We start from the raw sequence: 19,265 nt of genomic DNA, 5'->3' as shown, positions 1-19,265 counted from the left end.
TGTAAGGGTAAAACATTATTGGAATATTTATAAAATTACAAATAGAGATAGTTACTGGAAAAGTAAACTGTAAGACATTAGATAAACGTTGACGTAAGAATAATTATTATATGTTATGTAGAAAATTTTAATAATATAATTTTTTTCACGTATCTATAATACAGTAGATGTATTTTATAATAACGACGACCGTGTTCATCAGAATACAAATGGTGGAAACAACTCTATATTTTATGACGTAAATTCTTTCTTCTGATACACTTTATCTATTTGAAAGATATATGGTACTGTAAAAGCCTTCTCTCAGTGCACTCTGTTCTCATCAGATAACACCCTGTATTCTCACCACCTGCTTTATCACGTGATCTTCTATGTCACGGGATTTCTACAGGTTCATGTAATGAATTAGTGTGTCTTGCTGTATAAAAGTGAAGAAAGACAATAAAGAAAAATCCTACAAGCCTGCTTAAACTAAGAGTTGCTGACTAAACTGTAAGTAACAGTGAATTTATTAATTAAGCTGTTTATATCCACGTGCCCCTAACGACTAATTTCCTACTTATCGACTTCTCACCACCAATAAACTCTTTGATTCTTTATATGTTCCAAAGGTAGTAAGCCTACAACCGCTTATTTCATTCATTTTTCTATCTCTAACCATTCTTTAATCACCAAAGAGTTCCCTTTAATTCCGCTTTAATGCCTCTTATTCAAATAATTAATAACCTCAAAATAAAAGAAGATAAAAACGACAGCTGTAAAAACATATTTCTTGGGAAATTTTATTCACTCAAAAAGCGAAATTGACTTTCACAACCAACGAAATAAATGCAGCGTTTAGTAAAGCACCAAGATTCTCAAAATACACCACAAATCGGAAACATAAGGTGACTAGAATACAGATCTATATAAAATAGTATATGGTGACTAGAATACAGGTCTATATAAAATATCATATGGTTATTAGAATACAGGTCTATATAAAATATTATATGATGACTAGACTACAGGTTTATATAAAATATTATATGATGGCTAGACTACAAGTCTATATAAAATATTATATATTTTTGAATAAAAATGTTCTTAAAATTTAAGTGTTGTTGAAAGTAAAATTTGTATATTCTTAAGTGGTAATTTTAAATGGTTCATTATAATCTATTTCAAGTAAACTTTTGGTATAATCAGTTATTCAGAACCTATTTATAATAATTTCGTAAATAATTTCAATAAGATATTCTTATTTTATTCTTTGTTAAGGCGTGCGACTCGTAATATGAGGGTCGCGGGTTCGCATCCCCGTCGCGCCAAACATGCTCGCCCTTTCAGCCGTGGGGGCGTTATAATGTGACGGTCAATCCCACTATTCGTTGGTAAAAGAGTAGCCCAAGAGTTGGCGGTGGGTGATAATGACTAGCTGCCTTCCCTCTAGTCTTACACTACTAAATTATGGACGGCTAGCACAGATAGCCCTCGAGTAGCTTTGTGCGAAATTCAAACACAAACAAACAAACAAACAATTTTATTCTTAGAAGAATTTCACCAACTTACTGTAAAGCTTTTAAAATAGTGTTGTAAAACTAATTACGTTTTTAGTGTTCTATAGGTTATCGAGCTTTTATGTCACAGTTAAACTTGTGAGTCATTTGACAAAAAATAAACATAAACTAAAGAACTGGGCAAAGAGTATGAAGAGCCAAGCTTTGGAAACATACGTAAATTGAACAAATAGTTTCTGCAGAATAATGAAAAACTATAGAGTACAAGAGTAGATATAAACCACTACAGATAAAAATGGAATAATTGATTGGATAACTAAAGTACATTAGCGTACTTTTAGATAAAAATGGATAATGGTGGAATAATTAGAGAGTACTAGTGTGGTTTTAGACAAGGGTGGTTAATATTAAGGTAGAGTACCTGTATGATTTTTGACAATGATGGTTAATGTAGGGACTGGGGACGAGTTCCATTGTAGTTTAAGACCAGGATGGATAATGACGAAATAATTGTAGAATAACAGTGTGATTGTAGACCAGAATGGTTGATGATGAGATAACTGAATATGTTTTTACCATGATGGTTATTGGTGCAATAACTGGAGAGTAGCAGTGTAGATTCAAACAGGATGGCTAATAGTGGGATAATTGAAGGGTACCAGTATTGTTAATGCCAATATGGTTAATGGAGAGTAACCGTGTGATTTTAAACGAGAATGATTTTATGTTGAGATAACTAAACAATAGCATGATGGTTTTAGACCCGTTTAGAATTGTTAATAGTTGAATATTTAGAAAGTATTTATGTGGTTTTTAGATGGGAAGAGTCAATGGTGAAAGAGTTGGAGATTACCAGCGGGATTTGACCAGGATGGTTAATGATAGTATAGTTGGAGAGTACTAGTATAGATATCAAGTAAGATGATTAATGTCGGAATAGTTGGAGAGCACCAAGTGAAAATGGTTAATGTTGTGGTACTTTGATAGTTTCAGTGTGGTTTTAGACAAGGACAGATAGTAGAGATATAATTGGAGAGAACCAATGTGGTTTTACATTAGGATAGTTTATGGTTAGACAAATAAAGAACACCAGTGTTCTTGGTTTTATACCAAGATAGTTAAAGGCGGAGAACAGTGATCTAGTTTTAGACTAAGAGGGTTAATAGTAGGATAGATGAAGAATGCCAATGTGGCTTACAGCAGGATAGGTAGTGGAGTACTAATTGAAGAACACCAGTGTGATTTTATACCAGGATGATTAATGTAGGGGTAGATGCAGATTATAAGTACAAATAAAGAGAATCATTACGACCGTAGACGATAATGTTTAATATTCGGTTAGTTGAAGAGTTTTAGTGTGGTTTTAGACAAAGATGGTTGATGTTGCAAGTTTCGTAGAGCACTAATGGTGTGATAATTCGACATTACCAGTGTGAGTTGAAACCAGTACAAGGAATTGTGGGATAATTGTAGTGTATTAGAATACTTTAGACCAGGGGTGAGCAACTCCATGGTCACTGGCCGCATGTGGCCAGTGGATAGCACAATTGTGGTCAGCTCGAATTTAGGAATGAACTTTTTCCATCATTTATTTTTTATCGCAAATTTGGCAATCAGTAACCGCACTGCCTCACGCCATCGCTAATGTCGCGCGCTTCATCACTGCCACAGACTCCGCCCATTTTGCAACGTCAGTTTGGTTTAGATGTTTGTTATTGAGTGTGCAATGTTTTGCATGCGTTTGCAAGCATATTTTTATTGTGCAACTTTTAAGTGTTTAAATATATTTTGTTTTTAATCCCATAATGTGGATAAGTGGATAATTCGAAAACGAAAGAATCCAGATGATGGTGACCTTTCAGAAAATAAAGACAATTTAATTGGTTCTGGCATTATGCCGAAAAGAGAATAGCGCGTGACTGGAAAAACATAAAATGAGAATTTAATGAAAGATGGGAGTTGATATTTGCGGTTATTGAAGCAAATAATAAGTCAATGTGTCTTTTGTGTAACAAAGGTTAAAGGAATAATAAAGTATACAACCTTAAGCAACACTTTAACAATTTTCATAATGAATTTGATGTAAAACTTCCAGCTTCTAACAAAAATCGTATGAATGAAATTATCTGTTTGAAAGCACAACTTCATGAACAAAAAGGAGGCCTAAAAAGATTTTTATCATCGATAGAACTAGTTACGTTAGCTAACTATAAAGTAGCTTAGATTCTAGCTCAAAAAAAGAAATAATTTTATGATGTTGAACTAGTAAAAGAAATATTGATTTTGGTCATTGAAACTCTGTTGGAGAATTATGTTTCAAAAATAAAAGATGATATTCTTCAAAAGGTAAATAATTTGCAATTAAGTCGAAGAACAATTGTTCGCTGGATGCTAGAGTTAGCGAAAGACATAGCAAATCACTTGCTTGAACAACTATAAGACTGTATTTTTCTTTAGCACTAGATAAGTCAACAGATGTTAGTGACACTGCACAGTTGATATTTTGGGTTCGATTGTAGATCTTCAAATGAGGGAAAAAATGCTTGGCCTTTGTGGATTACGAGATCCAACATGCGGAAAAAACATCTTTGAAACATTTTTTGAAATGTCAAAAAAATTCAATCTGGATTTTAAAAACTAGTTTCTGTCACAACAAACGGTACTCCCGCCATGAATGGGGCGAAATTAGAATTTGTTTCTCTTTTGAAACAGCATTCAACTAAAAATAATGTGAAGTCCACGCTGCCATCTTTTAATTGCATTTTTCATCAGGAAAATTTATGTGCTCAGATGTCTGAAAGTGATGAATTGAAAAAGTTGATGGACATTGTTGTAAAAAATTGTGAATTATATTAGAAGTGAAAACTCATTCATCCATTGACAGTTTGTTGAGTCTTTGAAGAAAAGCAGTGACTGTACTTTTGATGATTTTATTGATTTTGCAAATTTAAGATGGTTAAGTAGAGGAAAAGTCTTGAAACGATTTACTTTCTTATTTCCTCAAATAAAAGAGTATCTTATTGAAAAGGAAAGTTTGAAAATTTCCCTAAAATTGAAACTTTGTCATGGCAATGCGACTTATACTTTATATGCGACATGATGGCTCACTTGAATAATTTGAATATAAAGCTTCGGGAAAGAGGTATAATAACAGGCGAGCAATCACAGTCTCTTTATGAATTTCAGTTAAAGCTAAGCCTACTTGTGGAACAATTACAAAAGAATGATTTGACACATTTTGCAAAGTTGAAAAGTTTTCTAGAAAATAATGAGGAATATGATTTCTCTTATGCTAAAGATGTGGCCTGGCATGGCCGAGCGCGTAAGGCGTGCGACTCGTAATCCGATGGTCGCGGGTTCGCGCCCGCGTCGCGCTAAACATGCTCGCCCTCCCAGCCGTGGGGGTGTATAATGTGACGGTTTTACCAACTATTAGCCCAAGAGTTGGCGGTGGGTGGTGATGACTAGCTGCCTTCCCTCTAGTCTTACACTGCTAAATTAGGGACGGCTAGCACAGATAGCCCTCGAGTAGCTTTGTGCGAAATTCCAAAACAAAAACAAGCTAAAGATGATCTATGTAAACTGGATCAAAAATCTACCTTAAAAATTTGAATCATGTTTCTCCGAATTTAAAACTTTGAAATTGATATTTGAATTTTCGAATGATCCATTTCAATTTAACTTAGGAAATTTCAGTAAGGAAATTACATCTTTTTTTGTCTTTGGATAAGTGTGGATTTGAAGACGAGACGCTTACACTGCAAGGTGTAGAACACATAAAAGGTAAACGAAAATGTTCTATCAGAGATATGAGTCACTATTCTGATAAATGAGAGTCTTCCAAATTTAACGATAGGGATTTCAAAATTATTTTCCATGTTTGGATCAACATGGGTTTGTGAGTCAACATTTTCCACGCTAGATTTTCTCAAGTCTAGATACAGATCTCGGCTTATTCATATAAATTTAGAGGCAGAGCTAAGATGCTCATTGAGCATAGATATTAAACCAAATTTCACGGAACTTGTTGATGAAAACCCCCATCAATTTTCACATTGAATGTTAGTTGAAATCCAGTTATTTTGATTAAACTAACTTTTTTTAATAGTATGGCCAACGTTGTTTTCATTAATTACAGTTGTGGCCACTATGAAAAATAAGTTGCCTACTCCTGGTTTACCCCATGACAGTTAATGGTGTGATAATGGAAAATTACCATTGTGGTTTTAGATTAGGAGAGATAACATTCAAATAGTTAAAGAATACAGAAGTTGTTTTAGAAGAGAACGTTTGATAATAGAATAATCATAGAGAATCAGTGTGGGTTTTAACAAGAGTGGTTAATAGTGGAATAATTGACAATCACTTTTGTGCTTTAGACCAGAATGGCTAATGTTGTAATTGTCTGAGAGTACTAGTATGATTTTAGACCTAAACAGCTGATAGTGGGATAAATATACAACACCATTATGATTTTAGACAATAACTATTATTTGTTGTATAATTGGAGAGTGCCAGAGTGGTTTCAAGCTTGGGTGTTATAAAATAAATTATTTGGTGAGTACCACCAGTGTTTTCAGATCCAAACAATTAATGGTGGAATAAGTAAAGAGTGTTTGTGAGGATTTAGACTAGAACAGTTAATTGTAAGATAAGTAAAAAGAGACAATGTGAATAATAGATAAGGAAGGTTAATGTTTGATTGTTGAAGAGTAGTAGAATAGTTTTAAGTATGAGCAGCTAATGACAGGATAGTTTGCTATGACCAATGTATTTGTGGAATAGTTGGAGGCAACCAGAGTGGTATTATACAATGGCAGTTAATATGAAGTTGGTTGGAGAATACCAGTGTGGTTTAAACAAGAAATTCTAATGATGGGATAATTGCAAAGTACTATAATAGTATTATACCAGGTAAGTTAATGGCTTCTTGGTGTGGATTCCTGTACGTGGTGAGAGGACCTCCCAGAGAAGATTCTCTTTTCTCAGTTTACCTCCTCTGGAATCTAAAGATTCACCCAAGTGTTTGCCGTGCGTGGTGACCCGTGAAGGGGAGAAGAGAATCCTGGTTGTTGAGAGGTCCAACCCTAGTACACCACTTTGTCCTAAATTCCTGTAGACGAGCGGCCTTGAGGTGGCTCCCCAAGGGTCACTCAACTAGTCCACTTGGGCTAGGGTCAACCAAGTACCAGTGTTTGATGTTTTCAACGGGTATTGTGGACATTGTATCTGATGCTGGTGTTTGGATATAATGCTCACGAAACCATGATATTGCTACAATGTCTTTGATTGATACTGTAGTGCGTCCCTTCGTAGAGTTCCATGATGGGTGTGATCATTGGGCATCAAAACATTCTTTCTTTATTATGGATCACCCTAATCAAATTATAAAAGTAGTTAAAAAGAGACCATTGTAAACGACCACGTCTTGAAGATTCTGAACAGCAATTTTCAACATCTTTAACACCAGTACTTCATTTCTGATGTTACATTTTTTATCAGACAAATCTTTAGGGCAAGTGTCTCACTTTTTCATTCAGAAGGAACTTGAGGGCTTGCTAGCTCTCCTAAGTCAGTCACAAAGCTTCGTTCTGGTGATATACTGGTGGTTTGATTTGGTTTGAATTTTGTGCAAAGCTACACGAGGGCTATCTGCGCTAGCCGTCCCTAATTTTGCAATGTAAGAATAGAGGAAAGGCAGCTAGTCATCATTACCCACTGCCAACTCTTGAGCTACTCTTTTATCAACGAATAGTGGGATTGGCCGCATGTAATAACACCCCCACGGCTGAAAGGTCGAGCATGTTTGGTGTGACGGGGATTCGAACCCGCGACCCACAGATTATGAGTCGAGTGCATTAACAACCCTGCCATGCCAGGCCTCATACTGGTGTAAACATCAACTCCTAAACACAGTGAACTCCTTTTGCATTCAAAGGCTATTGGGTTACTCCCCATTCTACTTTGAATTCGTTACGAGGAGTTATTGTTGAGATGGATTTGAAGAACATCCCGAGTCAGAAATCCTTGCTGGTTTTTCCACCCAAGGAGTTTTTGCAGTGAGGTGTATCTCCACTCGCAAAGATGGAATTATGATGATAACCAATGTCCTAATTTTAACATTTATTTCACTATGTCTATCTACCACCATTAAGACAGGTTATCTAAATTTCAAGGTACAGCCATATATTCCGAACCCTCTCAGATATTTCTAATGTTAGTGGGTCAGTCATTCAAAAAACATCATGTCATGGTTCCTTTACATGTGCTTGTTATGATGGCAAGGGCCTCGATGCTTAGTCGTGTGAAATAAACCCTCATTGTGTTAATTGTAGTAGCTCTCACCTATTTTACTTTTGTTCATGCCCTAGGTGGGTGGAAGAAAAAGGGGTATAGCATTTGAAAACGGTTCGCAACATTTCTTATCCCAAGGCCTGAAAGTTACTGTCCACCACTCCATCTCGGACTATGCTGCTGCATTTTATTCCACTTCTACAGTGGGAGTGTAGGTGGATCTCTCCATGCCTCTGAAAGAATCGTTCTTAAAGCATGTGAAAAGTCTTTTGCCCTCCATGGTTAAGAAAGTTGATGAACCAACATCACCATCCATCTTTGATCTTACTATTCCTATCAGCAGCTCCCCAAATCTACTTCCTTTGGTTCCGGGCATGGACATTTCCTCAAGTCCATCTTCCTCTCCGGCCCCAAGATACAGAACAATCATTCGTTCACGCCTTCAGTCCCTGAAATATTCTTCCAATGATAGAGACTGTCCAGTCGACTCAGGGCAGGATCCATTGAAGTTGATAGACAGACCTCTTTCTAATAAAGAAAATAAAGAAAAACACGTGGTCGAAAAAAGAAGGGCTCTCCTCCCAGTTTGTCTATACATAAGTAAAAATTTTCACTTTGATACAGTGGAACTGTCGAGTTTTACGATCTATTATGGATGAAATAAAAGCACTGATTGACCATTACCATCCTGTGTGTCTTTACTTACAGAAAACATTTCTGAAGCTTACTGATAAGTCACCTTACGGCAGTTTTCTTTGTACAGAAATGACAGGTTGTGCATGGAGGGGTGGCACTGCTAGTCGATCAGCATGTGCCCGCCATGTCTTCACTAATCGACAGAACCTTTGAAGCTGTAGCCATCTGTGATTCCTTGTATCATACCATCACATTTTGTACTCTCTACCTGGAGAGACCTATCATCAATCATACCTTGAAGTTCTTGTGGAACAGTTGTCATCTCCCTTTTTAATTCTGGATAACTTTAAAGTACATAATATCCTCTCGGGAGGGGCTAATATTGATAAAAGGGGTCGTTTAATAAAGCATATGCTCTCAGACCACAACCTTTCTCTCTTTAAATTTGGTTCTTATACTTATTTTCATGCACCTAGTTAGTCCTTTACCGTTATTGATCTCTTGGTCTGCCCCTTCATTTTTTCTCACTTTTCATAGAGAGTTAACACGGGACAATGATTGTTTTATTATAATTTTGAGAGAGACTGGCCGTAGTCGATGCCACATGACCCGCGTGCTTTGGTAGATGTTGGCTCAAGCTAACCAGACCTATTTCACTGCTCTCGCAGAGCCTGGTCCTACCATTGTCTGTAAGTCATTGTTAGATGATTGTGACTGCCTGTATTATACAGGCAGCTGCTTATTGTATTCCTAAAATTTCGACACGATTTCCACGGTAACCTCGTCCATGGTAGAATCCTGCCTGCCACATGGCACTGAAGGCTTAAAAACGGGCCTGAGATACCTTTTGTAGGCATCCTCTACTTTCGAACAGCATCGCTTTTCAGAGAGCCCGTGTACATACTTGGCAGATAAGATGTCAAAGCTAGAAGGAATCTTGGATTAAATTCACAACCATCATCTCTTCTACCACCAGTTCCAAAAGTCATATAAGACAAGGTTTTCAAGGATAATGGGCAATATAATTCTGTCCCCTTTCGATCTTGCTCTTCAATGGTTAGGAAGTTGTTGATGCCCAGAGTATCGCCGATACTCTTGGCGAAAACGTTTGCTAGATATCTAGCATTTGTGCCTCATTTTCCACCTTCTTAGCCATAAAGTCTCGGTCAGAGCGATCGCCTCTTTCCTTTCTCGCTGATCGTCTCTATGACTATAATTGCCCCTTTACACTGGTGGAACTCAAGCTGGCTCTTCATCGGTTTGGTAGTAAGTACATCAGTCAGACATGACAATATACATTACGAGATGCTGTACTATTTTTCTCTTGCTTCTCTTGCTATTATTCTGGTTTTTTAACCGGATGTGACAAGAGAATGTTTTTTTTTCAGTGCTTGACGCCAGGCTATTGTCATACCTTTCTCTGAGCCTGAGAATGATCCCAAGATTCCTTCAAACTATCGTCCAATTGCTGTCTCTGTAAGACCTTAGAGTGGATAGTTAATGCTCGTATTGTTTAGTTCCTCGAATGAAACATCCTCCTCTCGCCCATCCAGAGTGGGTTCTGACGATAGCACTCCATCTTATTTGACTTGAAACATCAAACAGAGAAGCCTTTCTCAAACTACATCTTGAGTCAGTATTCTTTGACCTCGAGAAAGCTTATGATACTATGAGGTACGGCATTTTGCAAGACCTCCACTTATATGGGTTGTGTGGCCATTTGCCCCATTTTATTAAAAATATTTTAATGGTCAGGTGTTTCAAAGCTCGAGTGGGTTCGACACTTTCCTCCTTTGTCCGACAACAACTTGGAGTCCCTCAGGGCTGTATCTTGAGTATCACACTTTTCAGTATAAAGATTAATGTCACCACTGGACAACTCCTTCTTACCATTGCAAATCAGCACTATGTCGACGACTTCCACATATCGTGTTAGTCGTCGAACATGAGGTTTATTGAGCAGCAGCTACAGACTGCCTTCAAGTATTTACTAAAATGCACCCAAGCAAAGAGTTTTAACTTCTCTCTCTCTAAAACCGTTTGCTCACTCTCTAAAACCGAACTTTGCATCGCACGTTGTTCTGCAATGTTTTTGGGGTTTATCTTTGACCTAAGCTAACCTTTATACCACACATCAAGCAGCTACGAGTCAAATGTACAAGTGCACTGAACATCCTCCATGTCCTCTCTACCACCTCTTGGGGAGTGGATCGATGTTTTATGCTAAAGATATATCATGCTCTCATTCGATCAAAACCAGACTATGGGTATCTGGTCTATGGTTCTGCCAGGACCTTTGCCTTGAAGATTCTGGGCCACATTCATCATCATGTACTTCGGCTCTGTTCCAGGGCTTTCTGCATTTTCCCAGTCCAGAGATGGAACACAGAGTTTCATGAACCTCTTCTACACCTCCGCTATTTGCAACTGTCTTTACTGTATGCTTCAAAACTTTGATTCTTACCACAGTATCCCCTCTGAGGTTGTGTTTACCTTTCTTAGTACGCCATGCTTTTTTAGAACAAACGATCTGCCATTATTTCTTTTGGCCTTCGTATCCAGGAATATTTGGATGAAATGGATCTGTCCTTGGATGACATTGCTGTATCCAATGGTCAACCCAACTCACCATGGCTTATTACAATTCCTGAGTGTGATCTTTCTCTGAGTCATCTAAGAAAAGTGGATACTCCCGATTGGAAGTACCGTCTTTTATTTGCTGAATAGTTCAGTAGTGAGGATTTAGGCGTCGGTTTCTAATGCTGGTCTAGTTAGAGAGTTTCAGTGTGCATTCAAAACAGGACAATTAGAGGTGAGATGTTTCAAAAGCAACAATGTGGTTTTATATCGAGGCGTATATTGTTTAGATATTTGGAGAATACCAGATGACAACGTGTATTGTTGGAGTGGTTTGGGAGTTCCAGTGTGGTTTTAAACCAGGACGTTTAATGGTGGAATAAATGGAGAGTATCTATGTAGTTTTGTTTTAAGACGGTTAAGGAAGGGATAGTTAGAGACACCAGTGTGGTTTTAGATGACAACGTTTAATATTGAGGTAATTACAGGGTTTCAGTGTGTTTCTGATCAGAACAGTTAGTAGTGTAAAAGTTGGAAATATCTAGTGTTGTTTTAGACTATTAACATAATTGGACAGTATCAATGTGGTTTTAGAATAGAACGATTAATGTTGGGGTAATTAGAGAGCATCAGTGTCGTTTTAAACAAAACGGTTAATGGTAAAATAACTATAGAGTACCTGTATGATTTTAAACAATGACAGTTGATAATGGGATAATTGGATAGTACTAGTGTGTATTTAAACCAGGATTGTTAATGTTGAGATAATGAGAAAATACCAGTGGATTTTGATTTTGGATCCTGATGGTTAATGGCGAGAAAAATCGGAGGATAATTTTGTTTTAATCATGCTGGGAGTAGTGAGAATATGATAAATAAAAACACAGTTTGTTTATTGACTTCAAATTAAGTAGATATTCAATATCTGCTATAAAATTATTGTGCAAAATATTGCAATGAGCTTTGAAACTCCTTTTAAATAACTATAGATCAATAGTAATTTAAATGTAAAAACGGGTAAAAAGATGAGGAGATACTTTAAAAATGGTAAAGGAATAAGACAGGGAGTGTTTGTTCTACATTTTAAATTTCTAATACAAAAGGATAATACAATAGATGTCAAATAGAAATAGATTATTAGAGCTGGAATACAATCACTTCAAATTCTAACATATAAATATAATATTCATTTCTTAGCTGAAAAGATGAGAGAAGTTTCGATTTTTTTAATTAAGCTACCTTTCAATCTAGAGCTTCATATTACCCAACTCAAATCACCTATTATTGAAATCGTTAAGTTTCTTTTTTACAAATATGTTTGAATATTTTTTCTATTAGGTTATCGCGGTTGATATATATTATGTTACATAATTAGTGTTGCGAAATATCTATACCGAGTTTCAGGCTTGAGCTTATTTCACTTTTTCTTAATTTTGTTATTCAGGAACAACTTCGATCGAAATGGAACAACCTCACCTACTAAAAGATCGGTGAGTAGATCCGGTAACATATCTTATTTTATTTATCTGTCAAATCAGTGACATCTACCGAAATATCCAGTAAAGTATCTTCTGTTATTTATATCCTCAATCATCCACATCTGTCGAATTATTGATAAATGGATCTAGCAGTACATCTTTTCTTGTTTACGTCATCAGTCAGCCACATCAGCCAAAAGATTGATAAATGGGTCCAGCAATGTATCTTCTTTTCTTCATCTACTAGATCATTCACATGACCCGAAATATCAATGAGTACACCCAACGATATATGTTCTGTTTTTCTGTTGAACAATTCACAATTGCTGAAATATTGGTGGACATAGGAAGTAGTTTATCTTTTTTGTTCATCTGTTTCACTGATCACATGTTCCGAAATACTGGTGGGCATATGTAATAGTTTATCTTTCTATGTTCATATATTTTGAACCAGTCACATTTACCGAAATATTAGTGAATATATCGAACTATGTAATCTCCTTTCGTTTACATGGTGGACCAGGCTCATCTATCAAAACACTGATGAGTAGATCCAGCAGTGGGTCTTCTTATATACCGGACCAATTCTATCTATTGAAACACTGATGAGTAGATCCAGCTGTGGTTTCTTATGTAATGGACCAATCCTATCTATCAAAACGTTAGTGAGCAGATCCAGCAGTGGGTCTTTTTATGTATTGAACCAATCATACTTACCAAAACACCGATAAGTAGATCCAGCAGTGAGTCTTTTTATGTTTTGGACCAATCATATCTACCGAAATACCAATAAGTATATTAAATAGAGTATCATTTTTGTATTTCGATTGATCAAATCTCAACTATTGAAAGACCAGTGAGTAAATCCAGTATTTTATCTTCTTTATTTCAGTTGTTATAGGGCTTAGTGTTGATTCAATTATAATAAAAATAAGTGAAAGAAATAACTTATATTTGTTCTAAAAAATCATTTATTTATGGCTTTTAAGTAGTTTAATATAGTTCATTGTCTATGGAAGATCATATTAACTCTAAGTGTTTTTGTATCACATTTGTTTAAATAAGATTTTAGTAACTTGGTTAATTCAATCGAAAAAAATATTTTTATGGTAGATTTTACTATCCATTTACGTGATTTCTTAAAATCCCTTTTTAAATATGATTTTAGTAACCTTATTAAACAAGTTTATATAACACGTTCTTCATGGAAGATTTTGGTTGAACTATTAAATATTTTAATATTACATATTACCAGGATCTGATCGTTTTTCGTGTTTTCTGAAGTACAAATCTTCGTTCACCGAGTTTGTACTATTTATACAGTGGTTTGAAAGACCTGATCTTTAGCAACATTATTTTAAATACAACTGTTCGTTCATCCAATGTGTATTATATATATTATGATGTCAAAATGTACTTATCTCTAATGTTTCCTGAAATACAAATATTTATTACTTCAGCCTGTACTATATACAGATTAACTTCAGCAGAGACGTCGATAGGCACTGGAATGCGGGGTCGGTTCCTCCCCGATTCTATTTGACAGTGCTATAAATCCTCAGTTGGTCTCTTGAAAAATTAGAATAGAAAACCATGATCGACATCATACAGAAACGCCGAATCTTTTAAACACCTAGTGACTCCTTTAGATCTCAGAATGTGATAAACCCTCATGCTATCAAAAATAGAAGTTTTCTTTCATACAGTTTGTGCTATATGAGCAGTGGCTTAACAAATATCATAATCTATATTTTTATCTGAATTGCAAAAGTTCAACGCACAGCTCGTATGACATATATAGTGACCTCATAGACTTGATGATCTGAAACCTTATCTGAAATACAATTCTTCATTCATTTAGTTTATAGTACATATGTATATATACATACTTATAACTAAAAACAAGCCGAAACAAGATAAAAAGTGCTGCACTAATTGAAAGGATCCCAGGGTACAGGCTATAAAGTGGAATATAAAATGTACCCTAGGTTTTGAAGGTGACTGCGGAAGTAGGACCAATATTGCAGTGCGGATACACCGTCTATCAGTCTTAACCTCCGTTTGCTAGTCTCACATGAAAAAATAAGATAAAGGAGTAAAATAAAATAATAGAAATAGAAATTACAAGAGCGAGGTGTTGGTGCTGAAGCCCACAACGTCCTACGTTTATATCACCCTTCACTGCTTGCAGACAGTTGTGGCTACTTTTCTTTACTTTAGAGAGCGCCCACCTCTCGCTCTTGTATTTTCTATTTCTATTATTTTATTTTACTCCTTTATCTTATTTTTTTTCCATTGCTATTCCTTTATTTTAGTTCTTCATGTGAGACTGGCGAACGGAGGTTAAGATGATAGACGGTGTATCGTCACCGCAGTGTGGGTTCTACTTTCGCAATCACCTCCAAAACCTAGAGTATATTTTATTTTACTTAACTGGTGAGTGCTCATTTTAATTGGAATACAAGTATTGGTTCATATATCATATTATCTGAAATACATTAAAGTAATGAAACACTGTGCAGCTCTATATCTATTATCCCGCAAATAGTACTCTCAAAACTTCTTATATGTGTAATCTGCCTCGTTATCATAAATACATATCTGATCATCTGTATCAATTAAGTGTTCGTGCATAGAGTCTGAACTATATGTACAGATCTGATCCTCTGTAGCATCATCTAAAATACCAGCATTCGTTCATCCATCCTGTACTATACATACTGTTATTTCAAACACCTGATCATCCGTTATGTTATCTGAAACAAAAAAGGTTCGTTCATACAGTCTCTAGCTACTACATAAACAGTAATATCATACACCTGAGCATCTTTCATGATTATGAAATACAACAGTTCATTTCTGCAGCCCATACTGCATATAAGATACGAGTCATGTTATCTGAAGTATGTACGATCTTACAGTTTGTACTATATACACAGTAACTTCTCAGATCTGTATCTCTGAACAGCTGGTATGGGTATTAACACTTCTGTTAATAAGCAGAGAACAACGTTTCGACCTTTCTAGGTCATCTTCAGGTTAACAATATATATATATATATACATGTATATAATGATCTCAAAGATCTATTCATCTCTAACACTATCTGAAATACATCATTCCAATCATACGCTCTGAAATATATATAAAGTGACCTCATCGACCTAACCATGTGTGATACTATCTCAAATAAAAGTATTCGTCCATCCAGCCTGTACTACATACACATTGATTTGACAGACGTAATAATCTGTCATGTTATCTGAAAGGACGAACGTTCTTTCATCCAATGTGCACTGTATATTCATTGATCTCATAAGTCTGATCGTTTCTAACTTTAACTCAAATGCAGGTGTTCGTTCATACAGTTTATACTTAATGTACAATGGTGTAACAAATTTAATCATCTCTCATGTTTTCTTAAAGACAAATGTCTGCCCATCCAGTTTTAATTATACAAATATATATATACAGTGACATCTGAGGCCTGATCATCTCTTATGATATACGAAATAAATATATTTGTTCATACCATCTATATGTTATACATACAATAGCCTAGAAAATCTGGTTATCTGTTATGGTGTTTAAAATTTAAAAAAAAAAATCGTTTATCCAGTTTGTGCTATATATACAGCTGTATATCCAGTTTATGCTATATATACAGTTGTTTGTCCGGATTATACTGTACATACAGTTGTTTGTCTAGTTTATGTTATATATACAGTTGTTTATTCAGTTTGTACTCTATATACAGTTGTTTATCCAGTTTATGCTATATATACGAACATCTGTTTCGTTGCATGAAATAAAAATGTTCGTTCATCTGCCCTATTTTACATATACTGTGACTTTACATTTATGAATATCTGTAACGTTATTTGAAATACAAGTTTCTTCACCCACTCTGTAGCGTATACACAGTGACCATCTGTTACATTATCTGAAATAGAATTGTTTATTCATCCAGTCTTTACTGTTTATACGGTGGAGTAGCAAATTATATAAAATATCGTGTTTTCTGCAAGTGTTATTTCATCCAGTATGAACTCTATGTACAGCGATCTCAAACTGTACTTTGAGATACAGCATTTTATCTGTATTTGGGTCATCTGTTATGATAACCGAGAGAAAAAAAAAGTTCGTTCATAAAGTCTACTATATAAACAGTGGTCTCACAGATTTGACCATCTTTTCTATTTTTGAATTACAATTGTTCGTCCATAAAAAAGACACTACATATTCGGTGACTTCACAAATCTATTCTTCTATAACGTAATCGAAGATATTAAAGAAGTCTGTATTAAACGTACAATGATGTGAGATCACATATCTAATTATCTCTTCTTTTATCTGAAGTCAAAATGCTCGTTCATTCAATTTGAACAATTTATACAATGACGGCACAAATATGATTACGTATCATGTTATCTAAAATACGATCAGTACTATCTAGGTAAACTTCAAAGATTTGATAATTTGTTACGTTCTGAAAATATTTTGTTCATTCAAACAGCCCTTGCTATATATACTGTGGTCTAACAGTTCTAATTGTCTGAGACCCGGCATTTTAGTTCAACAAAAATAGTTTATTTCTTCCAGCGAAACATACTTACTGCCATTGTTTTACAATTAGTAATTAATTGATACGAATCTTAACAATATTCCCTGATACTTTGTCTGTTCATAATTGAGCATTTAAGTCCGCAGACATGCCGCTGCGCCACTAAGAGGCTACATTACGCTTTCTTCAGTTCTATTCTTCATTAATTATTACACCTATCAATTTGAGTTAGAAAATCATCATTCATTTTTGTTTAATAATCTAATCAAATGTTATACATTTTTATATCATACAATTTCTTTTCTTATTATTAAAAGACATTTTGTTTTAGAGAAAAACTGTCAGTAATTTAATTTTTTATTTTATTTTTCTGTCACAACTATTACTCTCATCTCTACCAATAAACGCACTTGTATCGTCTGCAAAACAAATCCTTCAAATTCGTTGCAATAAGTCGTTCACAAACAAAAAGAGAGACCCAAGTAGCACTCCTTACAGTACACTAGTTTAAATGACCATCCTCTTTCTACGAGAATGTATTTTATTATAATTTATACACTAGTTTAACGTAATTCTTTCTTCAGCGAATTCTTTTACGTTATTTGATGAAAATAATTAATGTCCAGTCCACGTAACGATTGTAAATTACTTTATTTCTTCTTGTAATATTTATACGTATTTGAAAGCTCTTAAACTGCCGTAAACTGATGCGGGTTCACATTACAAATGACGTTAACTAACATAAAGCAAGATTAGTTGACTTATATAAAGTAACCGTGATAGCTAAAATATGTGTTTTCTTTCTTGAAAATAACTCTACACGTTCCACAACTATCTCCAATTTATAATCTACGACAACTTTAATCTGGATGATAATATAAAACCCTGGGCTCTTCAACAACTTGAGCTTTTTGCTACTGACAAATTCATCCTTGGAATTACCGGACTTATCATTCTCTTATAGACGTAATTCCAAAGATAATCACAGTGTATGATCTTTAGCTTGAATTGCCTATCTTTCTGTATTCTCTGAGCTACATTATTAATTATTTTCATGGCCTCTCCCAGCACCTGCTCGTCCTTTCTTGCAGCAGGAATTGAACAGTCATATTGTGTCATCTTTATGGAATCCAGTCTTTTCAACATTAACATCATTATAACGATTTTTCATTTTATCACTAGTTGATTTAAATCTATCTCGCGTAAACTCGTACATGTCATTGACAATTGGCCCGGCATGGCCTAGCGCGTAAGGCGTGCGACTCGTAATCCGAGGGTCGCGGGTTCGCGCCCGCGTCGCGCTAAACATGCTCGCCCTCCCAGCCGTGGGGGTGTATAATGTGACGGTCAATCCCACTATTCGTTGGTAAAGAGTAGCCCAAGAGTTGGCGGTGGGTGGTGATGACTAGCTGCCTTCCCTCTAGTCTTACACTGCTAAATTAGGGACGGCTAGCACAGATAGCCCTCGAGTAGCTTTGTGCGAAATTTCCAAACAAACAAACAAACAAATCATTGACAATTATCGTTAATCTCTCCATATATCCTATGCAAAACTCATCTGAGTGAATAACTGTTTTCTAAATGATACAATGACGCTTCCAGTTCTGTCCCACGCAATACATACTACCATCAGTAGCCCCATGTAACCGTTATGTACAATAACCTGTCAGTAATATCATATTTCCTAATATTCTTCCACATACATTGCTTATTGAGTCACTATTGTGCAGATGCCATAAGAAGACAGATGAAGAACTGTTGCCTCAACGATAAGACATATTTTCACAAACAAGTCTGATTAAAAATGCTGTTCTTGATCCAAGTGAAATTCCACTGGCATATCAACTCTTGGCGAAAATTCATTAACGAATGCTTTCACAACAGTTTCTACTTCTTGGTTAGAAACAGTATATGCCTTTGTTCATATGGGGAAATAGTCCATCACGGCCACGATGTATTTATTACCATTGTTACTCTGTGGAAGAACACCAAGCACATCAACAGTAACTCTCTTACAAAAGGTGCGCTTACACAATGTTGTTGTATTTGCCAATGCTATTACTTTTATGTACTTTTCCACTCACAGTGGAATTCAGAGGTTCTACAATAATCCCCTTCAGAACAGTGGCACTTAGCCCAGTAGAAAGGCATTGCACAGCCTGGTGGTTAGGATGCTCGACTCTCAATCTACAATTCGCAAGTTCAAATCCCCATCAC

At 35.6% G+C, this 19,265-nt stretch overlaps 1 protein-coding gene across 7 annotated transcripts in view; it reads left to right on the top strand.

Moving 5' to 3' along the window:
• Positions 1 to 347: 347 nt before the first annotated feature.
• LOC143247141 (equilibrative nucleoside transporter 1-like) overlaps positions 348 to 19,265 on the top strand; it is a 75,615-nt gene continuing 56,697 nt past the window's right edge. For 2 of the 7 annotated variants that reach the window (XR_013026397.1, XR_013026398.1), the window contains exons 1-2: positions 348 to 492; positions 12,451 to 12,496. Coding sequence is in view for 1 of the 7 variants with exons in the window: in XM_076494742.1 (XP_076350857.1) it covers positions 12,468 to 12,496 (29 nt within the window). In the remaining 6 variants the exon portion in view is untranslated. Of the gene's footprint in view, positions 493 to 12,450; positions 12,497 to 19,265 lie in introns of those variants that run through there. The other 5 variants (XR_013026394.1, XM_076494742.1, XR_013026396.1 and 2 more) reach the window with 4 other exon arrangements.

This window comes from Tachypleus tridentatus, chromosome 3, assembly GCF_004210375.1.
Source record: "Tachypleus tridentatus isolate NWPU-2018 chromosome 3, ASM421037v1, whole genome shotgun sequence".
Taxonomy (NCBI): Eukaryota; Metazoa; Arthropoda; class Merostomata; order Xiphosura; family Limulidae; genus Tachypleus; species Tachypleus tridentatus.
This window is presented reverse-complemented; position numbering and strand designations above follow the sequence as displayed.